This window comes from Pezoporus flaviventris, unplaced genomic scaffold (assembly GCF_033815535.1).
Source record: "Pezoporus flaviventris isolate CSIRO_AGI_PZ_B2104156 unplaced genomic scaffold, CSIRO_AGI_Pfla_v1 ptg000044l, whole genome shotgun sequence".
Lineage (NCBI taxonomy): Eukaryota > Metazoa > Chordata > Aves > Psittaciformes > Psittacidae > Pezoporus > Pezoporus flaviventris.
The window spans coordinates 119,425-143,666 of NW_026892592.1; the positions used below are offsets into that span (position 1 = coordinate 119,425).

General features: G+C 45.2%; 1 protein-coding gene across 2 annotated transcripts in view; it reads left to right on the forward strand.

Moving 5' to 3' along the window:
- Positions 1 to 11,521: 11,521 nt before the first annotated feature.
- Positions 11,522 to 24,242, forward strand: part of LOC133276329 (zinc finger CCHC domain-containing protein 14-like) — a 77,552-nt gene continuing 64,831 nt past the window's right edge. The window contains exon 1 of one of the 2 annotated variants that reach the window (XM_061467043.1): positions 11,522 to 12,277. In XM_061467043.1, coding sequence (XP_061323027.1) covers positions 11,714 to 12,277 — 564 coding nt within the window. In that variant the 5' untranslated portion in view covers positions 11,522 to 11,713. The remainder of the gene's footprint in view (positions 12,278 to 24,242) is intronic. The other variant, XM_061467044.1, reaches the window with a different exon arrangement.

The following is a 24,242-nucleotide window of genomic DNA, read 5'->3' on the forward strand; positions in this document are numbered from 1 at the left end:
GTCACTGCATCCCAGCAGAAAAGGAGATGGGGAGTGCAGGGTGGATATGAAGGATAAAAAGGCTCCACTGAGGCTGAGTAGGGAAGAAGAATGGGAGAGGTGGACAACGGACAGGTCAGAATGGGCGGTTTTATTTGGCAATAGGGAGCAAGGTTTTGGCAGAGGGCAGCCAGGAAGGGCATGAGGAGAGAGGCAGGGGATGATCAGCAGCAGAAACTTTGCAAGACGTGGGATAGAGCAGAGGAAATACAAGGAGGTAGCTCTGAGTAGCACAAAAGGAGCCAGCAGCTCAAGGGTGAAAGTCCACACAGGTGCCACTCACACACACAGAGCTGGTCCATCAGGTTTTATGTACATCAACAGACAGAAGTATGCTTTCTCTCAGCATGTAGTCCTGGGAAAGCACTCAGTCCCCAAAGAGAGGAAAGCTGGCTTGGGGTGGAACCCACCTGGGGGAAGATGCCCATCAGCTAACTCATCCCCAGTGAGACCAAGCCAGCAGTGGGTTCATCTAGGGCTTTGTAAGTCATTTTGGTAAAAGACTTAGAATTTCCAGGCCTAATTTCTGGCAGAAGTGCTAATATTTAAGCCACATTTAGGAGGTCTAAAAATACCAAACATGCAAAAACTACCCATTTCATGACCAGTGTTGAACAGCCTCCTAAAGGAACTGGAGAACTTCTAAAATGTGATAGCTGGAACTTCTGCTGTGGCCCTTGCTGGAGCTGGTGGAACCTCTCTAGAGCAGAGGGTTAGAGACCTTCCATTTGAGATCCCCTTCCTGAGAAGCATTCCATGTTGCATTGAATCATACTCACACAAAGAAAAAATTACCTTGGTGGATTTGGCTACATTTGCTCTGACATGCTGTTTAAAGGGAAAGACGTACTTCAGCTGGGCTCCTTGGTTAAACAGGATTGAGGAAATGGAGTACAAGATTTCAGACCCTTAAGACAGAAGGTGAGAACCAAAGGAGATGCATCCAGTATTGAAGAAATTTGCTCTGTCCCCTTGCCTGATGGAGGCATTCAGTGACAGCGTCTGCATGTTCTGAAAATCAGAAGAGGAAAATAACTGTGCTCTTGGTTATTGTTTACTGATTACTCTGACAAAGAATCTTCCCCAGCTGTTTGTCTCAAGCATGCACAAGGAGAATTTACAGGATGAGAGGAGATTCTGAAAACAGGACAATCTGGGGATGAAACAAGTAATCAGTTCTGGTGTCCTGAGGGCCGTGCTCTTATGGGATCATGGCTCTACAGACACCCCAGAACAACCTTCACTCACAACCCGATGCCTTGAGCAAGTGGTAACATGAGCTCTTACAAAGTTGATTTATCTTGCTGAACGCAGTTCCTTGCTTTGCCCACTGGCTAGCCAGGAATTCTTGGTGGCTTGTGACAGAATTATATGTCATGCTCTGTCTGGTTTCCTCAGGCTTCACCCAAAGCCACTTCTAATGAGAGGAAAGGCTCCCGGTTCATACACTACACTTCAGATTACGGTTTGTCTTACTGTCTGGCATCAAAGACAAACAATTTCTGCTCTGGGTGTGAACCACAGCTGTACTCGCTCTTTAGCAGCAAAATTCTCATGCAAACTTTCATTTGGGCTCAGGCTTAGACCTAATTCCCAAGCAGAAAAGTTTAAACTTTCACCTTCCTAAGGACCAGGTTGTTACCACAAAATTCAAAGAAACTCTCTAAGACTCAATTTGGAGTTTTAGAAAGCAACATTCTTTACTGCAGCCCTTGGAGTGCATGCAAATCATTTTGAAAAGGTGAGCGCACACATTACTTGACAATAGCAGCTATGTATTTAGCATACTCATACATATTCACACCTTTTCCATGAAATTATTTACATATGGTGACAGCCAGCATGGCTTCACTCAGGGGAAATGCTGCCTGACCAATTTGATGGCCTTCTATGATGAGGCTACGGAACTGACGGGAAGGGTTAGGGCAGTTGATGTCATCTACCTGGAACTGCAAAGAGTTCGACACTGTCCCCCATGACATCCTTGTCTCTAAATTGGAGAGACATCAATTTGATAGGTGGACAACTCAGTGGATAAAGAACTGGCTGGATGACCGCAAGCAAAGAGTTGTGGTCAATGGCTCAATGTCTGGCTGGAGAACAGTAACGAGTGGTGTCCCTCAGGGATCGGTGTTGGGACCGGTCTTGTTCAACATCTTTGTCGCTGACATGGACAGTGGGATTGAGTGCGCCCTCAGCAAGTTTGCCAATGACACCAAGCTGTATGGTTCAGTTGATACGCTGGAGGGAGGGAAGGAATGCCATCCAGAGGGACCTTGACATGCTTGTGAGGTGGGCTGATGCCAACCTTATGAAGTATAACCATGCCAAGTGCAAGGTCCTACACCTGGGTTGGAGCAGTCCCAGGCACAGCTACAGGTTGGGCAGGGAAGAGATTCAGAGCAACCCTGTGGAGAAGGACTTGGGGGTGCTGGTTGATGAGAAACTGAACATTAGCTGTAAGTGTGCGCTCGCAGCCCAGATAGCCAACAGTATCCCGGGCTGCATCAAAAGAAGCACGACCAGCAGGTCGAAGGAGGTGATCCTGCCCCTCTACTCTGCTCTCATGAGACCTCACTTGGAGTATTGTGCAGTTCTGGTGTCCTCAACATAAGAAGGACATGGAACTGTTGGAACAAATCCAGAGGAGGGCCACAAGGATGATCAGGGGACTGGAGCACCTCCCGTATGAAACTGTTCAGCCTGGAGAAGAGAATGCTGTGTGGAGACCTCATAGCAGCCTTCCAGTATCTAAACGGGGCCTATAGGGATGCTGGGGAGGGACTCTTCATTAGGGACTGTAGCGATAGGACAAGGGGTAATGGGTTAAAACTTAAACAGGGGAAGTTTAGATTGGATATAAGGAAAAAGTTCTTTACTGTGAGGGTGGTGAGGCACTGGAATGGGATGCCCAGGGAGGTTGTGAATGCTCCATCCCTGGTGGTATTCAAGGCCAGGTTGGACAGAGCCTTGAGTGGCATGGTTCAGTGTGAGGTGTCCCTGCCCATGGCAGGGAGTTTGGAACTAGATGATCTTAAGGTCCTTTCCAACCCTAACTATTCTATGATTCTATATTCATGAGATTTCCCTGGAACTAATTATATTTGCATCCTAATTTTGCATGCCCTTTCTTGCTGAGTGGGGGTCTCTGGTGGTCACCGATAGTCTTCCTCACTGTCTTTACTGAATGACCTCAGTGCTTGCACATGCTCACAAGGTCCTAGTGCTGAGTTAGCAGTTGGTATGTCTGCTGTAGAAAATATATGGACTCAGTCAGAGATCAACATGATCAGACAAAAAGCCCTTTATTACAAAGCCGTAACCCCTTAAATACTATTTCTTACATGCACTTACAGTGATTTGGCATATTATGATTGGATACATGTCCTGAAGACCCTTTGCAACTAGCATATAATTGGTTAAGCACAGGTGTGGGAACTTGACCTCGAAAGCTTGCCAACAGTCCACAGGTCTCATTAACTCATTGAATTCCAGCTTCTTCTGATCTTGCCTGTTTAGGCTTCCTCAGGCCTCTCATGGCCTTGCTGTATCTTTCAGGATTTTCAGAGTTTATGTACCAATTATGCATTCTCCTGTGAGAACACTGTCTCCACATCTCCCCCTTTTTGTTTTACATATGTTTTGGGTGACCCTACTTGAGCAGGGGATTTGGGCTAGATCATATCTCCAACATATGCCAACTACAGGCCTGCCCCTTTTTTCTGCTGTATGGCTCTCTGGTAACAGGGGAGGCCATCCTTCACATTAAGGTCTGGTATGGCATGTGTCCCCACCGCTCCACGCCTGCTGGGTTGCAGCCAACAGAGGAGCTAAAGGTTCTTCTTGGTGGCAAACACAGAGGCCAACCCACTCTTGCCCTTGACTGTGATAGCAGGCATTTTGTCAGCCTCAGTCCTTGCACCTTGTTGCCAATGCACAGTTTCACCTGCTTCATCCAGTAACAAGTTGCAAGGCACACACAAATTTACATTAGCAGAGTAACTATTACAGGGTGCAGCAGCATGTTGAAGATGCAGAAGGCAGCAAAGGACTAGCCAAAGAAATTTCTTACCAGTGGAATTCTCCCACCCTCTTAATTTGTTCCATCACCTGCTTTATAACACTACCATTGTATTAAAATCTTTCTAGCTTTTGCCTTAGCATTTTCTAGCAGCTACTGCAAATTTCCATACTCTAACATCTCTTTTACAAGTGACAAATCTATACAATACAAGGTGTAGTTTCTTATTAGCAACTAGCTAGTAAATACAGGTGGTTTTATACACAAAATCACAGCCTCTAATAATAGCTACTTTACAAGAACACATATTTAGGATGTTACTTTTCATTTGCCCCCAAGTAATGTTTTGCAGTCATTCGTTTTTCTCTTCCTCTATCTCATTCTGCTTGGGGTATTCACAGTCAGCTCCTGTAGCTGTGGCATCAGGTTTTTCCATTTGTATTGTTGAGGTCATGGCAAGGCTTGACAAACTTTGCAGGCAGTCGCCATGGATCTTGGACCTGTAGTCAGGTGTACACAAATATACCCCCTCCCCCAGGTTATCAGTTCTTGAGAAGTAGACAAGTTAAAGTGCATATTTGCAGCATCTTTCCCCCCCCTTTTTTTTTTTTGATCCCTGCAAAAGCCTGCCTGCTTCAGCAGCAACCATAAATACCTGCCAGCAGCCGCACTTTTACATTAACCCTTTCATGCCCAAAATGTTAAACAGCTTCTCATTAAAAACTTTTACATGAACCCAACAATACACAAAACACCGATTGCCCTCAACACACACACACATGTGTGGGGTCCCACAAGCACACGCACACAAGTACAATATTTGAAACACAAAAAGACAATTATTACTCCCACTACACAGTCCCACGTACAGAACGTGGCATAAGGACCCTGTGGAGACTAACAGAAAAACAGCTCCGAGAAGCATCATTGCAGTGCGAGGTGGCAGGATCAACCTTAGCGGGCGTCCCCACAGAGGCTCTGCCTCCCCCACAGCGCATGAGGCTTGGGCTTTTATACTGACCAAAATGCACACTCATTACGACACAGGTGGCCAGCCTGTGCTGGAAGAAGTGGCCAGCAATATCTACAAAGGTCTCCAAAGGTTGATAGAAACCTGGACATACTTATTTTTACCAACTTTTAGTTCATGAGTATCACAGAGAGACTGTATTAAATGAGTCACTGTATGCCCAATACCCCTGATAAGAGCATATGAAAGACCTTCCCACCACTGAAAATGCACACAATACGCCTGTATCCTGTGTTTGTCTCGCTGTAGGTTCAGGGGGGTGGGTGGGGGGTGGTGGATGGGTTTTTTGTTTTTTTCTTTTGTGTGTGTTTTTGTTTGTGTTTTTTTTTACTTTAACGTAAAAAAGATTGCTCCCTTCACTTCAAGAAGGATTGAAAACATCCATAAAACGGAAGTCCTAAGCTGAAATTTCAATTAATTCAATCACTGACAAGGGGGGTTGTCCTGGGGTAGTGCTGACTCTTTCCAGGGTTTCACCCATCGAGCTGGCACCCACCGCAGACCAGAATCTGTAATTACACATATATAACCTCGACCAGTTAGTTTTACTTTCACAGGACCTTTCCAAATCCTTGTATTGGACCAGAATACCTGGAGTTTTAGTCATATAACCTGAACCTAATGCCTGACCATGTATTATAGCGGGGGGGGTCATTAAAGTCTCCTGTCAATTGTACAAAATTCATAACATATACAGCTTCCTGTGTCCTTGCTACCGGTGTACGTCCTTCTTCCCCCGTTTTTTGTTTTTTCCAACAACTTTTTCAAAGTTTGATGTGTTCGTTCAATAATAGCTTGTCCTGTAAGAGAATAGTGTCAATAGTAACATGGACATATTTCAATTTCCCAAAAGAGGGTACATGAGTCACATCCATTTGCCAAAGCTGGAGGCCTCGAGGGTTGACTTCAAGGACCGTAACCTACTGCTTGGCCTTGACAATCGGGACAAGATTAGTGATTTTTGTCATGATGTGATCTAAGGCCTCATACTGAGCTTTTGATAGAACTCTTTTGTCCTGCCTTTGACTCACCCTTTAAAAGGGGCATGAGATCGGTCAGATCATCATTTGAGATTTGAGCTATTTTCAAATTTTCAGGGATGTTGACCAGAGGAGCATGTGTTTGCACCATGATCCCAATATTTCCAGTATAGTCAGCATCAATTACACCGGGTAATACAAAGATTCCTTTCCTTGATGTTGATGATCGTCCCAGTAGCAAAGCACATAACCCATGACCAGGAGGCCCATTTAATTTAGATGGAATACAATGAACAGAAGTATCAGTTATGGTAAAATCTATTGCTGTTGCCACGTCCACTCCGGCACTCCCTGTGGTGGCAGAGGGGATGCAGTCCAGACACCCTGATTTTGTGTCGTCGCGCGGGGTGGCATCACACGCACATTCAAGTTTGCCAACGGGGTTCTGTCTTTTTTAAACTTTGAACGACATTCAATTGTCTTGTGGCCAAATTTGTCACATTTAATACATTTGTCTGCAAAATCAGTAACACCACACTCAGGGGGGCGGGTTTCTGAACTGATTTTCTTTACAGTACACTGCTTTTTAAAATGCCCCATCCGTCCACAATTATAACATCTCATACCTTTAGTACCCCCACGATCACCCTGACCTTGTTGTAGAAGTGGTTTAGCAGCAGCGGCGAAGGCAGTAGCCATGTATCCAGCCTTTTCCTCTGCTGTGCCCACTTTAGAACATGCATCCATCATTTCTTGAAGACCAGCAGATTTTGGCAAAACCTGCAAAATACTCTTACAAGCTGGGTTAGCATTTTCCATAGCCAGAGACATAAGCATCGATTCTTTAGCATTAGATGCCAGATCAATATTCTTTTCGATAGCCTCTGTCAATCTGTCAATAAATCGCATATAGGGCTCAGCAGGTCCCTGCTTTACTGATGTAGATGAAGGATTAGGCTTTCCTGCTTCTGGCACAGCTTTCAGAGCAGCTAAAGCCAATTGCTGTGCTTGCTGTAAAACTTCAATTTTCATATGAGCTTGTACTCCATCAGGGTGAAATTGTCCCTTTCCCAATAACATTTCAGGTGAAACACCGTGCAAAGGGTGATGAGGATTACACTCTGAATTCTCATCTGCAGCCCTTGCAGCAAGCTCCTCAAACCCACTTTTAAAATGTAGGAGCTGTGAAGGAGTTACACTCTCCTCCTCAGGAGACTCCCACCCCAGCAAAAATTCTTGGGGACTAAGTTCAGGGGCAGTAGCAGCACGGAAAGGGTTAACATCAGTTTGTTTCGGTTGCTCAGTAGCCGCTACTGACTCCCAAGTATCAGCTGGAGCTACCGCCGGTAAAGGCATTGTTGACACAGGATAGGGGAAAGGCGCAGGGTCCTCAAACTTTCGTACTGTACTGCACGCCGGTTTTTGGCCAGAATGTTTTATGCCTGAAGCAGACGACACTACCATGGCTGTAGCACCGGGTGTTGAATCTAATGTAGGTGCCGAGCCCTGCTGTTGTGAAGGCGAGTCAGAGAGAGCTGTAAAAACAGATTTTGCTGCCTGTTTCTCAGCCTTCATTGCGGCTAGAGTCCCTTTTAGTAGTAACCAGGGGGCAGCAAGAGACTTCGCCTCTTTAAACCCACAAGTAACTTGATCCCACAGGCATGCCCCAATTATTTTCCAAGTCCCGAGATCAAAAGCTTCATTAACCCCTCCGAATCAGCTCTTTTTCTTTACTCCAGAGCAACAATCTTTTTAACAGATTATTGTCATATTCTATCCCTCTCACTGAGAGGATACGCTGGAAGAGCTTAAGGATGACCTTTTTTTTTTTTTTCCCATCCTAACCCTCTTCCAACCCCTGTCGGCTGTTACCTTATTTCCACTGCGCAGTGTCTTCCGGGCTCACTAGGCTCCGTTCCAAGGTGACTACCTCCCGATCCTGGTCCTGCTGGATCGAACCCAGCCAACGTCCCTGCGGCTCTGCGTTTTCCACTTTCTTCGGTGCCACACGCTTTAATTCTTTCAGCTTCAATATGAAAAATATGGGGGGTCCCTGTTCGGGTGCCAGTTGCCACAGAAAATATATGGACTCAGTCAGGGGTCAATATGATCAGACAAAAAGCCCTTTATTACAAAGCCTTAACCCCTTAAATACTATTTCTTACATGCACTTACAGTGATTTGGCATATTATGATTGGATGCATGTCTTGAAGACCCTTTGCAACTAGCATATAATTGGTTAATCACAGGTGTGGGAACTTGACCTCCAAAGCTTGCCAACAGTCCACAGTTCTCATTAACTTGGTGAAATCCAGCTGCTTCTTATCTTGCTTGCTTAGGCTTCCTCGGGCCTCTCATGGCCTTGCTGTATCTTTCAGGATTTTCAGAGTTTATGTACCAATTATGCATTCTCCTGTGAGAACACTGTCTCCACATATGTCCTTGCTTCTGTTCTGTTCCAGTGTCTGTTATTATGAAGGCTGGCATCCTTGGTCTTATTTACTGCCTCCTTAGTTGTTATCAGTCCCATGATGTTCCTTCGCCCATCAACTGGACATTCTTTACTACCTACGTGTTAGCAAGTTAGAGCAGTTTGTTGTATTTTACTATGTTAGTTTAAAGCCACACACGCTATTGTTAGTTTAAACCTATAATTTAAGCCTACAAGGTAATAATCAGATACCTGACTTTAAGCACAGTGCAGCACTTTCAGGATGGATTAATGCTAGGAAAAAGACACCAATATAAACAGAAAAGCCACCAAAGAACTTGGTGTCCTTATGTCTACTGCTGCAAATCAATGCAAACCTTTCCTAAGGGACTGAGAGCACTTCCTCTGTTTTCTTCATTATCCCTTCCTCCAACAGACAATACTGGGCATGGCAGGAAAAGGAAGCACATATGGTTTGCACTCAGTTTTCGGATCGCTACAAGGAAAGGACACAAAGAGGCTGTGTGGAGAGAGACCCTCTCTCGGCAGGAGTCTGCAACACAGAAGCAGAGTTGTGTAGCTTTACAATATATGACATTATGCAGCCCCAGTAAGCGTCCTTTGACTGTTTACTCTTCCATTTAAGTATGGCTTCAATAAATGCAGTTGATGGTGTAAGATATTCCACAGGGAAATAAAAAAGGATAAACTACCAGCATCTGGAATTTTTGTGGTGCATCTTAGCAAGGTGCATAATCAGGTTTCCAATAAACCATCACCCAAATGAATAAGCCTTTTCTTCTTATACGATACCAACACAAATGTTCACATAACTCGTGACAGAAAGCAGTCTGCATTTAGGCACCATGTTTATCCCATAAAGATAAACCCAAGGCAAAATACAGTTGTGCTCCTAAAAACATTAGTGTTAGGTCTTTTGTTTATCTGCCTTGAAGCAATATTGCACTTGCTAAAATAAAAAACACTCCGTCTTCCAAGAAGATTGCCATCATATAAAAATCAAGTCTGGAATCATTCTTTGCCTGCCTGAGGCTGCATTTAAAAATGTTATTCCTGGCCTGCTCCACTTAAAGATCACCACCCATATCATTTATCTATCTGATGCGCAGTCTGGCTACCGGGCTGTAGCAGACATACAGCCAAGTCCCATAGAAAAACAGTCTGGAAAAAAAAGAAATTATGTGTCAGTCTGTTGGCTGCTGGATACTGTGAAATACGAGCTCACTCCTCTAAACAAGATAACAAGGTTTTATTGAGGGACAAAGTCAGTAAAGCAAAAGCAACAGTGCTGGGCGTGTGACCATAGACAGAGGCACACTGATTAGCATTTATTACAGGTTTATATACTTTCACTATTGCATTAGCCATATACATATTCATAATTCCCGTGTATAGGCAGGGAATATTATAACTTACTCCAGGAACTTATTATCATAAGTCTCCTCCTCTTGGCGTCTGCGCACTGCTCTGAGGTAATTGTGGGCAAGGGTCTTGAGGATGAAGTAAGCAGTCTTCCTCATGCAGACTGGGGTCTTCAAGATGAAGTAAGCAGTCTTCCTCACAGTGTACTTTTCACCTTTGGCACAGTTGGACCCCCCAGTAATCACAAAACTAGCTGAAACCAGCCATATCTGTAATTTTCCTGATAGCTGTCAAAGATTTAGAACAGTGTGACCTTCAAGCAAAATTTATTGCAAGCAAAACAGGATGGGCAGACAAGGAGTATCCAAAGCTAGCAGATGTTTGGGAGGCACTGTCTCTAAACTAACTGATAAGTAGAAGGATGGTGTGAAGTAATTCACTCATGTTTAGTGGGGCCACTAAATTCTGTTACCTCACCACAGACTTACAACACAAACATCTTCAACCTAAGTTAAGCTAGAAGTACTTTAACCATATATTTTCCAGGCACTAGCTTTCCTCATATCAAGCTCCTCCCCCTTCTCTTTTACCTTTACAAATTCTTTTGCTATGTGACTCCATTTTGCTCAGGAGTTCTGGCCATTTTCAACTTGTTGTCTAGTCTTGTGTCTTTAGCGAGCTTTGCAAACTCATACAGTTATATCCACATAGCAACACCTATGATTTGCGAAAGCCAATACATTTATGTGTTTATCACAATACCATCCATGCAACCCTTAGGCAAATCTGAAGATGATAAAGCTGTTTCAAAATGTTAACCAGAATCCCAGTTTAGAGTGGGAAGGGGGGGAGGGAATATCACCATTTGAAGAGGCCTTTTAGTGTCGCTTATTTCCACATTTTTTAAAGATAATTTGAAGTCAACTGCCCAATTGGCTTTGACTGCATAGCACGGCTTGGTTCAGGCAAATGCTGGTACCAAAAGCTTTATCAGGATTTTGGCATCACATACCCAGCAGCATCTCGGCCATACCGCATCCCTGCACCAATCAGTGCTAGGGGCGGGATTAAGAGGGGGGCTATAAGGTAGTGATTGACAAATCTCCGAGACCCTGTTTCTGTACGCGAGGAAGGGCGTAGGGCCGGTGTGCTGGTAGCTAAGCGCCAGGTGTGCGTAGACGGTTCAGCTAATCGCTGGGGCGGTGGGTATGGTCCTCCGCAGGGTCAGGCCGGGAGTGAAGGTGCTCAGGCGCTCCTTCTTTTTCTGCCGCTCCGCTTCCGGTTGTGACTTCTCACTGTGGGATCCTTCCGCCATTAGCCGGCGGTGAATGTACAGCCCCGGCCCCCTCCGCCTGCTTGCTGCCTTCCCGCGAGGGATTATTTCCCGCTGTTGTGGCGGCGGTGCGGCGGTTTTGGTAGGGCCCAGTGTGGCGAATGGAGGCAGCTGGCGCCCGGTTGAGAGAAGGAGCTTCCCGGTGAGGGAGGGAGAGCGTGGGAGCCCAGAGACCTGCTCGAGGCGGCCAGGTCCTGCCGGGTAGGGACCCTGCGGCCAGGCCACGCTTCAGCGCTCGGGCTCTGCGCCGCCGGTGGCCGCCCTCGGTGGCCTGTCCCTGTCTGCCGTCTGGGGCTACCCCCGCGCTCCTCGCTACCGGCCCCCCTGGCCACCCAGGGGCCAGGCTTGTCAGGGGGGCGGAAGCGCGGAGGGGGACGCTTCGGGGGTATTGAGGCGCCGGTCTTACGGATCCTCCTCGGGGCGCTGTTGCCTGACTTCGCCGCCGCGGCCTCCAGCAGGGTGTGCGCTCTCCGGGCTGGGGAAAGGCGGAGCACCATGGTGGAGAAGCGGTGCCCGCGGCTGCAGCGGGACGGTGTGTACCGCTGGTTCTCTGAGCTGCCTTCCCCGCAGCGTGTGGAGTTCCTCTGCGGCCTCCTGGACCTTTGCATCCCGCTGGAGCTGCGCTTCCTGGGCGCCTGCCTGGAGGACCTGGCCCGAAAGGACTACCACTCCCTACGTGACTCTGAAATCAAGGCCAACAACCCCGCCGACCTGGGGAGCCTCACCAACCTGACGGACGAGGTGGTACGCAGCAAACTTCTGGTGTCTCTCGCCCTGCTCGGGTCTGCCCACCGTGAGGCAGCCGGAGTCCTCTTCCGTACCCTCACCCACATCGATTCGGTCATCAACAACTATGGGCTACAACTCAACGACGGCCGCACAGGGGACGAGTTCCTGTTGCTCTTTACAATGGCATCCAACCATCCTGCTTTCAGCTTCCACCAGAAACAGGTCCTGAGGCAAGAGCTCACCCAGATCCAGAATATCATGGCCAGCACCAGCAAGAATCCCAGCACCTCTACCCTCGATGCTATGCCAACCTATCCTGGCTGCCATAAGGTGGGTATGCTGCTTTTGCACACCATGATGGCACTGCTGCAGGGCACTAGATTGTGTCTTTAGCTGTGTTTTTAAACCATTCTCTTAGTACAGGCATTCTAGTGGTAAATGGGAGCTCTTAGACTGGTGGTGACCACTTGCTTGGTTAATGATAGGGATAGTCAATTGAGGGCAGAAAGAGGGGATGCATGGGGTTTTTATGGGCTTGTGACCTTTAAATGGGAAGGGGGTCACAAGCTGATCAACGGGCAGCAGTGCAAGCCTTAACTGATTGCTTCTGGCAGTACATCTGCTGAGGGGACAGTCTTGCCAGTTATGTGGAAGACCAGTGATTTAGTAGAGGAAGCAAACATATAGTATATCTAGATTTAGGAGCAAGCATCTGTTTTAATAGTTTTCTTGGAAGAAGTTGGAGAGGAGAATCAGCTTTGGGAGTAGCTTTCCAGTGGCAAAGGCATCTTGGCAAGTCTGAGTTTTGTTTAGACAACTGTGATGGCAAACACTTTGAATTTTTGATACTAAACTTGAAGAAATATCGTGGTTGCCCATCACCCTGAATCTCTCGGGATCTTAGTGGTTCACTGTCATTAAATTGCTGTTTGTTCGTTCAGCTGCCAGCAATTAAGCTAGACAGTATTATTTTAAGATGTGCTGCTAATAATTACGTATGTTACTGAATGCTCAAGTGCTCTTGGCCTTCTGCAATTTAAGGGAGTTAAACTGTATTTTTGACAGAATTTAATCTGCTTGAAAGCTCAAGCTAAGTACCAGTGAGGTGGGGGTATGTGATCAGTTAAACAGCCTCTATCTTTTGAGGATACATGATATCAATCAGTAAATAACTGTGTTAACCTTCTATTAGGAAAGGTGGTGTATACTTAAAGGCTATGAAAATGCCTCTGTTGAAGTAGGATCCTAAATAAAGCTTTTTCAGAGGGCTCAATACAGATTTTGTTGAGTATTGAATTTCAGACTGAGATAGAAATCTATTCTCAGTCTTCCCCTGAATACATATTTTTATAATGGTTTGAGTACTGCTGCTTTAATTGTAGAATTTAAATGAGTATTATTAAACTTTATATTTCTCTTAATCTTCCCTTCCTATGTTAAAGACTGTGAAATATGAACTCACTCTTCTAAACAAGATAACAAGGTTTTATTGAGGGACAAAGTCAATAAAGCAAAAGCAACAGTGCTGGGCGTATGACTGTAGCCAGAGGTGCAAGTGATGAGTATTTGTTACAGGTTTATATACTTTCAGTATTACATTAGTTACATGCATATTCAAAATTCCCGCATATAGGCGGGGGATATTATAACTAGCTGCAAGAATTTATTATCGTAAGTCTCCTCCTCTTGGCGTCTGCACACTGCTCTGAGGTGATTGTGGGCAGGGGTCTTGAGGGTGAAGTAAACAGTCTTCCTCATGCAGACTGGGGTCTTCAAGATGAAGTAAGCAGTCTTCCTCACAGTGTACTTTTCACCTTTGGCACAGTTGGACCCCCCAGTAATCACACAACCAGCTACATCTGTAATTATTCTGATAACTAGCAAAGATTTAAAACAGTGTGACCTGCCTGCAAAATTTATTGCAGGATGGGCAGACAAGGAGTATCCCAAGCTAGCAGATATTTGGGAGGCTCTGTCTCTAAACTAACTGATAAGTAGAAGGATGGTGTGGAATAACTCATTAACGTTTAGTGGGGCCACTAAATCCTGTTATCTCACCACAGAATTACAACACAAACATTGTTCTTTAAAACTAAAGATACTTTAGAAGACTAGTGTGAAACAATTAATTCATGTTTAGTGCGGCCACCACATTCCACAGACTTAGAACATAAACATTGTTCTCTTTCTACAACCTAAGTTAAGCTAAAAAAGTACTTTAACTCTATGTTTTTCCAGGCACTAGCTTACCTTATAACAAGCCCCCCCCTCTTTCATTTACCTTTACAAATTCTTTTGCTATGTGACTCCATTTTGATCAAGAGATCTGAACCTTTTTAACTTATTGTCTAGTCTTGTGTCTTTAGTGTGTTTTGTTTGTTATTGTGAACTTGTACAGTTATATCCACATAACCACACCTATGATTTGCAAAAGCCAATACATTTATGTGTTTATCACAAAGACAGTGCTTTTTCCTGACATTTTCTTTTGAGGGGAAAGAACAAGGTATGGGAGTGCTTTTTCTTCAGTTTTAACCTTTATGTGAATAAAATATAGAAGGAAAGATTTCATGCCGAGTATAGAAGGGTATAATTAAAACCAGAAAAAGCTTCCTTTCAGATGCTTAACTACTTGCACCTTCCCTTATTCAAAGGCTGCATGGACCCTAGGCTTGAAAGGGAAGAATAAATCAGATACAAGTTTTCCCAAAATAAGATGAGTAAAAAAAAAGATAAAATTTTGTGGGCAGGAATATTTATTTTTTTAGAGTATGCTTTCAAAGCTTCACAATAGCCCACAGTTTATGTAGCTGAAAAACTGTCACTATATCAATCCATTGTACCATCTCTTGTGCCAGCAGTAAGGCACACAGAACAGTTGTTTTTTTTGTTTTTTTTTTTGTTTGTTAGTTGTTTGTTTTTTGGTTTTTTTTTGTTAGTTTTTTTTTCTGACCTCTTTGAAGGGTTGTTTCTTTACAAAGTACTTGTTGAATACTGGTTGCCAAGTACAGAATAGTTTAGAGGGAACAAAAAAAGGTGGCTTTGCTTTCAGTCTGTTGATTATGCATTTTGTTTGAACAGACACAGGTTTCCCTTTTTAAGATTACTCTGTTCTTTTTATGTTGATAGCTGGGTAATTTTGCTACTTTTAGAGTAAGCACTTGGATTAAAACAGGAGTTGGATGAAGCAAGTGGAGAAAACAATGTCTTTCTTCATTCAGCCCAGTTTAAATATGCACAAATAAATTCCAGCACTGTGGACTTGTGATGTATTGTCACAACATAATTTGGTAACTTGTATTGTAACATCACCTTGGAGGAAAAAAACAAACAATGCAGATGTCAAGAGAAAGTGAGTGGCAGTGGGCTGCTGCCTGCCAAGAGTTCTGTGTTCTTTGTCCTCTTTGGAACTGGAAAAGAATTTATTCCCCAGTGCCAGCACTTTCTCATCACTCTTGTTGCTTTACTACAGCTTGAGCTATGTGAAGCCAGTACTTGAAGTCAGTGCTGTGTGTTAAATTGTGTGAATGCTGCTCCTATATTCTCAAGTGAAAACCTCTTTGACCTCATCCTTAAAAGTTAAATAGCAGAAATGAGCACCATTTGAGGTCCTGAGAAACTTTGGGACTCTGGAATGGCATGGTTGTATAACGGCATGCAAGTAGGGAGCTCCTTGGGAGCAGGGCTAGTTATCCATCAGCATTTCCCTTGTGCCAAGTGTGGGAATAGGGACTAACACTTGTGTGACCACCATTTTTTCTATATAACTAGAGGTCTGTTACAGTTTCTAGTGACTTGTACTTAAATTGTTTATTCAGGGAGTTGCAACAACAAAAAAGTTGAAGTGATCTGTTGTCTTTGCAGAAACAAATGTAAATGTGCTGCATCTCCTTAGTCCTATTAAAATATGATCCAACTTGATAGTACCTACATTTTTTCAGAGGATTGGAGCTTGCAGTCCTCCTTCCGTCTCTTATCTCTTTCACATCTAATAGTGAAATATCTCAAAAATAAATTGTGAAGTGACTGAACAGTTGATACAAAATTACTGTAAACATTTCATGACCCTTCAAGTTACTTCATATCACTAACCAACTTCAAATGTCTTCAACTACCCCAAAGAACTGCTTTTTGTCCTCTTTTACAGTCTGCTGCAATTGCTGAGTACAAGGAGGCTCAAAACAGCTGCTTTAATTTGTGCTCTTCAAGCTTATTCTTGTAATATATGAATCTTAACAGCAAAAGGTGGCTGTGGCTGGTTTTACGTTGGTCAGTAGTTATTAGATTTGTGGTTTCTACTTGATATTTCCAAATGAACATTGTTACCTTGCCATGAGGAGGGAAAATTCTGCCTTCTCTACAGCAGACTATGGTTTCAGTTTCTATAAAGATGATAATTTCTGCCCCTTGTCATAGAATCATAGAATGGTTAGGGTTGGAAAGGACCTTAAGATTATCTAGTTTCAACCCCCCTGCTATGGGCAGGGACACAACAGCACTAAACTATGTCACCCAAGGCTCTGTCCAACCTGGCTTTGAACACTGCCAGGGATAGAGCACTCACAACATCCTTACATCCTTGGGAAACACATTCCAATACTTTACCACCCTCACACTAAAGAACTTCTTCCTTATGTCTAACCTAAACTTCCCCTGCTTAAAATTTAGCCTATTATCCCTTGTCCTATCTGTGCAGTCCCTGCTGAGGAGTTGCTCTTCAGCGTCCTTACAGGTCCCCTTCAGATACTGGAAGGCTGCTATGAGGTCTCCGCTCAGCCTTCTCCAGGCTGAACAGTTCCAAATTTCTCAGCCTGTTTTCATATGGGAGGTGCTCCAGCGACCTTGTAGTCCTTACGGCATTCCTCTGAACATGTTCCAACAGTTCCATGGCCTTCTTATGTTGAAGACACATGAATTGTACACGATACTCCAAGTGAGGTCTCATGAGAGCAGAGGGGCAGGATGGCCTCCTTTGACCTGCTGATAACGCTCTTTTGATGCAGCCCAGGATATGGTTGGCTGTCTGGGCTGTGGGTGCACACTGCTGGCTCGTGTTGAGTTTCTCATTGACCAACACCCCCAAGTCCTTCTCTGCAGGGCTGCTCTGAATCTCTTCTCTGCCCAACCTGTAGCTGTGCCTGGGATTGCTCCGACCCAGGTGTAGGACCTTGCACTTGGCTTGGTTGAACTTCATGAGATTGGCATCAGCCCACCACTCAAGCATGTCAAGGTCCCTCTGGATGGCATTCCTTCCCTCCAGCATATCAACTGCACCGCGCACCTTGGTGTCATCAGTAAACTTGTTGAGTGTGCACTAAATCACGTTGTCCATGGCACTGACAAAGATGTTGAACAAGATCAGTCCCAACACTGATCCCTGAGGGACACCAGTCCTTACTGGTTTCCAGCTGGACATTGAGCCATTGACCAAAGCTGTTTGCTTGTGGCCATCCAGCCAGTTCTTTGTCCACCTATCAAATTGATGTCTCTTCAATTTAGAGACAAGGATGTCATGTGGGACAGTGTCAAAGGCTTTGCACAAATCCAGGTAGATGATGTCAACTGGTCTACCCCTGTCATAGAATCATAGAATAGTTAGGGTTGGAAAGGACCTTAAGATCCTCTAGTTCCAACCCCCCTGCCATGGGCAGGGAAACCTCACACTAAACCATGCCACCCAAGGCTCTGTCCAACCTGGCCTTGAACACTGCCAGGGATGGAGCATTCACAACCTCCCTGGGCATCCCATTTCAGTGCCTCACCACCCTAACAGGAAAGAACTTCTTCCTTATGTTCAATCTAAACTTCCCCTGTTTAAGTTTGAACCCGTTATCCCTTGTCCTGTCAAAACAGTTCCCAATGAATAGTCCCTCCCTAGCATCCCTGTGGCCCCCTTCAGATGTGTAGAGTGTGTTTGTTGTGTAATTCGTGCAGCCCATTTACTCCATGTAGCATCAGTTGCATGATGTGTAGAGGAGACCCTGCCTTTGAACATCCAGCCCAGCACGGGCAACCGGGGTGCCAGAAGGAGCTGTGCTTCAGTGCCAATCGCTTCCGAAGCAGCTCGAACCCCTTCATAGGCTGCCAGTATCTCTTTCTCAGTTGGGGTATAGCTGGCCTTAGACCCTTTGTATCCCCGACTCTAAAAGTCAAGGGGTTGACCTTGAGTCTCCCCTGGAGCTTTCTGCCAGAGGCTCCAGGTAGGACTGTTCTCCCCAGCTGCAGTGTACAGTACATGTTTTTCCATCTGGCCCAGTCCAGACAGGTCCAAGGGCTTCTGCGTGAACTATCTCTCATTTAATTTGCTCAAAGGCTTGTTGTTGCTCAGGGCCCCATTTAAAATCATTCTTCTTCTGGGTCACATGATAGAGAGGGCTTACAATCGAACTGTAATTTGGGATGTGCATTCTCCAGAACCCCACAGCACCCAAGAAAGCTTGCATTACTTTCTTATTAGTTGGTGGAGACATTGCTGTTATCTTGTTGATTACATCTGTGGGGATCTGTCTATGTCCATCTGTCCTGGGTTCAGCAGTAGCAGTCATTTTTCTCCTTCTTGGTAGCTGGTGTAGTGCAGTGTTTTGACTTTCAGCTTGGGAACAGAGCTGATAGCGATGTTTTGGTTTGGCCAAGGACTTTGTGGGCCTCATGCTCTGCCAGGGAGGAGGGGAAGCTGTGAGGAAGCACAGACAGGACACCTGACCCAAACTGACCAAAGAGGTATTCCATACCACAGCACGTCATGCCCAGGAGGTAACTGGGAGTTAGCCGGAAGGGCTGGGAGACTGCAGGGTTGGAGGAGGTATCGGTCGGAGCTTGGTCAGGCTGGGGGGCGAGTTATCGGTTGGCTGGTGCTGAGATGATGTATTCTCTTCCCTTGTTATTTCCTTTATCATTATTATAATTGGTGGTAGCAGTAGTGATTTGTGTTATACCTTAGTTACTAAACTGTTCTTATCTCAACCCGTGGGAGTTGCATTCTTTTTGATTCTCCTCTCCGTCCCTCCAAGAGCAGGGGGAGGGCAAGAAAGTGGGGGAAGTGAGCGAACGAGTTACCTGACTGAGTTTAAACCACGACACCATCTTGATATTTTATTCCCAGAAATTGAATCTCCTGTGCAGGTCCCTTGACCTTACTTCGTTTTATGGGAAAACCGGCTTTCAGCAGGATTTGGATTATTTTCCTCCCTTTCTCAAAGACTTCTTCCGCTGCATCACCCCACACAATAATGTCATCAATGTATTGCAAGTGTTCTGGAGCTTGCCCCTGTTCCAGTGCAGTCTGGATCAGTCCATGGCAAATGGTAGGGCTGTGTTTCCACCCCTGGGGCAGTCGGTTCCAAGTGAACTGGACACCCCTCCAAGTAAAAGCAAACTGTGGCCTGCACTCTGCTGCCAAAGGAATTGTGAAAAATGCATTGGCAATATCAATCGTGGCATACCACTTGGCTGCCTTTGACTCTAGTTCATACTGAAGTTCTAGCATGTCCGGTACGGCAGCACTCAATGGTGGTGTGACTTCATTCAGGCCACGATAGTCTAGTGTTAGTCTCCATTCTCCATTAGACTTTCGCACTGGCCATATGGGGCTATTGAAGGGTGAGCGGGTCCTGCTGATCACCCCCTGACTCTCCAGTCTACGGATCAGCTGATGGATGGGAATCAGGGAGTCTCGGTTGGTGCGATATTGCCGCCGTTGCACTGTTGTGGTCGCTATTGGCACTTGTTGTTCTTCGACTTTCCACAACCCCACAGCAGAAAGATCCTCTGAGAGACCAGGCAAGGTGGACAGCTGCTCAATTTCCTCAGTCTCCAAAGCAGCAATACCAAAAGCCTCTCGATCAGAAGGTCCCCTGTAGCACACGCAGTAGGTGTTTCTTCGCTGCACGAGTTGTTCTTTGTGGCTCTCATTTTCTTTTCCCCTTCCTTACAGGGTCATCTGGTGTTGGCATGGATTGGTCTTTTGGTTTATCTGCAGTGTCTTTCACTGTAATCAGAGTGGCTGCAGTTTCTGTCACCAGAGATGGAGTGGCTGCAGTGTTTGTTGTTGGGGTTGGTGTATCTGCTGTGCTTTGGGGTTGAGTATCTGTGTTGTCTGTTGCTTTGCCATGAGATCCAGTTACATCTTTTTCCAGAGACGCTCTGTATGCATAGGCCAGGCCCTAGCATGTTGCCGTCATTTGTCCCTCTCTGGTATTTCCAGGATGACAGCACACCTTGTCTAAGTTTTCTGCTAATTTTTCCAGATTTCGCACTTGTTCAGGGTGAAATTCCAAAAACAATGGAGGGGCCACTGGCCTAGGAGCTTGCCCATATGAACCCACACACCCTGCCACTTATGACTGTCCAGCCTCGGGGAAGATCTCTTGGTGGTCCTCTTTGATTGTCATTTAAACTTAGACAAGACCCGAGCCTGACCCTGCTTAACTTTTGAGGTCAGACAAAATAGGGTGTTCTCAGGGTGGTATGGCTGTGGGTAAAACACACACTGTATGTGTGGCAACATGGTGATCCCCATTAAAAGCAGCAGGCAGGTTTCATGGGTATCCAAAGGCAATCCAAAAACTTTGGAATTCTCAAATGCTGCTGTAAATGGCCTGGTGGGGGAGCAGAGGGTGTGAGGGAATGTTTCCTTCATAGGTTGACCCTGTGAAGAGTTAAATAAAGATGTGTAATTGCTAAAAATTCCCATTATATGCCTCCCTAAGTATATAGGTGATGACCACGCTGAGAACGCAAGCCAGACCACTTTCATGATCAATGATTCTAGCGTATTACAAGTGTCCTGGGTTCAGCAGTAGCAGTCATTTTTCTCCTTCTTGGTAGCTGGTGCAGTGCAGTGTTCTGACTTTCGGCTCGGGAACAGAGCTGATAGCGATGTTTTGGTTTGACCAAGGACTTTGTGAGCCTCATGCTCTGCCAGGGAGGAGGGGAAGCCAGGAGGAAGCAGAGACAGGACACCTGACCCAAACTGACCAGAGAGGTATTCCATACCACAGCACGTCATGCCCAGGAGGTAACGGAGAGTTAGCCGGAAGGGCTGAGAGACTGCAGGGTTGGAGGAGGTATGGGTCAGAGCTTGGTCGGGCTTGGGGGGTGAGTTATCAGTTGGCTGGTGGTGAGGTGTTGTATTCTCTTCCCTTGTTATTTCCTTTATCATTATTATCATTGGTGGTAGCAGTAGTGATTTGTGTTATACCTTAGTTACTAAACTGTTCTTATCTCAACCCGTGGGAGTTGCATTCTTTTCGATTCTCCTCTCCGTCCCTCTTGGAGTAGGGGGAGGGAAAGAAGGGGGGGAGTGAGTGAACGAGTTACCTGACTGGGTTTAAACCACGACAACAAGTAATTACCAGGAAGTACAGTGAAACAAGAACCTTAGACCAGGCCCCAGAGTTGGTAAACGTTAAACAGCAAATACTGGCTGCAAGTAAGGTATGACATGCTGAAATTGAGACCAAGCACAGCGACTCTGAGAGCCAATAAATCAACTCTGTGACGAGTGACTATTAATCTGAAACAATGAATGCTTATCACGAATATGATTAGACACACTCTGGTCAGATCTGTCATTATTTCAACCCTTCGAGTCCCATGTTGGGTGCGACAAAGGACTGTAGTGGTTTAAGTCCAGCTGGTAACTCAGGACCATGCAGCTGCTTGCTCACTTCACTGTCTCTGCTTCCTCCCAGCTTCCCCTCTCCCTGGCACATCATGACACTGAGAAAGTCCTTGATTGGAGGGAACATTACTTAGTAACAACTAAAAACATTGGTGTTATCAGTGTTGTTCTCAGACTAAAGTTGAAAGCACAGCACTGCACCAGCTACGAGGAAGGACAAATATAACTGCTACAGCTGAACCCAAGACACAAATTATTAGGGAACATGAATTGCGTCTCTATTGGGAAATAGCAGCTTTTTTACCTAAGACTTCCAGGGTTGTGTCATTGCCATCAAGCTCCAGCTGGAGCATTTTAGAATCACAGAATAGTTATGGTTGGAAAGGACCTTAAGATCATCTAATTCCAATAACCCTGCCTGTAGCTGTGCTTGGGATTGCCCCAACACAGGTGTAGGACCTTGCACTTGGCATGGTTAAACTTCATAAGGTTGGCATCAGCCCACCCCTCAAGTGTGTCAAGGTTCCTCCGGACAGCATCCCCTCCCTCCAGCATATCAACCGATCCACATAACTTAGTGTCACTGGCAAGCTTGCTGAGGGCGTACTCAATCCCACTGTCCATGGCGCCAAAACATGTTGAACAAGATCGGTCCCAACGCTGACCCCTAAGGGACACCACTGGTCTCCACTTGGACGTTGAGTCATTGACCACATCTCTTTGGTTGTGGCCATCCAGGCAGTTCTTTATCCACCAAGTGGTCCACCTATCAAATTGATGTCACTCCAATTTAGAGACAAGGATGTCATGCTGAACAGTGTTGAATGATTTGCACAAGTCCAGGTAGATGAGATCGACTGCTCTACCCCTGTCCATCAGTTCTGTAGCCCCATCATAGAAGGCCACCAAATTGGTCAGGCAGGATTTCCCTTGAGTGAAGCCATGCTGGCTGTCACCAAGCACCTTGTTGTTTTTCATGTGCCTTGGCATGCCTTCCAGGAGAATCTGCTCCCAAGGTTTTGCCAAGCATGGAGGTGAGACTGACTGGTCTGTAGCTCCCTGGGTCATCCATTTTTCCCTTCTTGAAAATGGGGGTTATATTTCCCTTTTTCCAGTCATCAGGGACTTCACCTGACTGCCATGATTTCTCAAATATGATGGACAGTGGCTTAGCAACTTCTTTCACCAGCTCCTTCAGGACCCGCAGATGGGTTTCATGAGGTCCCATGGACTTGTGCACGTTCAGATTTTTAAGATGGTCTCGAACCAGATCCTCTCCTACAGTGGGCCCAAGGTCTTCATTCTCACAGTCCCTGCATCAGCATTCCAAGACTTGGGTAGTGTGGTCAGGGCACTTGCTGGTGAAGACTGAGGCAAGGAAGTCATGAAGAACCTCAGCCTTCTCCAAATCCAGGGTAGCCAGTTCTCCTGATAGCTTCTGGAGAGGGCCCACGTTGTCCCTAGTCTGTCTTTTGATTGGTACATACCTAGAGAAGCCCTTCCTGTTATCTTTCACATGCCTTGCCAGGTTTAATTCTAACTGTGCCTCAGCTTTCCTGACTTGGTTCCTAGTTTCCTGGACAGTATCCCTGTATTCTTCCCATGCTGCCTGTCCTTGCTTCCACCTTTTATAAGCTGCTTTTTTTCTTTCCAAGTTTTCTCAGCAAAATAGGATTGTTCAGTCTTAAAGACCTTTGCGTTGACCTCAAAATAAGTTGCTTTTAATACTCCCTAATATGAAACTGGCAGGAACAGAGTTGACTTTTTCCTCCTACCAGACTTCTCTGCTCCAATCCCTGAATGCACTCTTACATGTTGCCTGCATCACCCTCAAGCATGGAGGTCAGTTTATGGTTATGAAAAAACTTTTTTAATGGAGACTTCCAAAGCAAATATTGGCAGAAGCATTTACCTGTGGGACTTTCCCAGTGTATCACTGGCTGTTTTCATAAGCTGAGTTTTATGTGAAAACATTTTCCTGCCTGATCAGTGTAATCCTGTGTAATGCAGGACCTAAATTTCATATCTAACTAGGTATAGAAATTGTATTTTATTCTCTTGGGTCCTGTATCATTGTTGCATGCATACTCTAGGTAGTAAGCTGTATTGATTTTTAGTATCGGCTCCACTTCAAACTCAGTCAGCAAATACTTGGTATTAAACCATGTATTTTCTGTGTTCTGTTCAGTTATTTTTAAAAGGAGCATAATATTGCTGTTTTGGTAAAATTCTTACCACATGAAGTTTGACTTAGTTGTGTTCTTTTTATGAAAGACTGCTATATTAAATGTCAGGCATTGTCCCTGGGGAGAAAAGCTAACAGTTACTGAATCTGGCTTCACAGATTTACTGTTTTCTATTGACTTCAATTGTCTTGGACAGTGGCAGAGACTCTTCAGGTAGCAGTGGCTGAAAGAGAACCTGTTGAAGTAACTGTTCCTGGTGATTTTGTTGTGCAATTTTTTTTTTTTATTATTTTATTTTTTTCCCTCCTGTGTGCTTTTTGATGGATCAAGGGTTTTAGAGAGCTTTCTAGAACTTTTCTTTTTGCTGTCCCAAGAAGATCTATGCCTGTTAGTATATCTATGATACTGAGGAAAAAAAAAATAACTGCACTGCTGGGGAAAAAAAAGAAATAAACGTTTCCTGGAAGGTGGAAAGGGAAAAATGTGA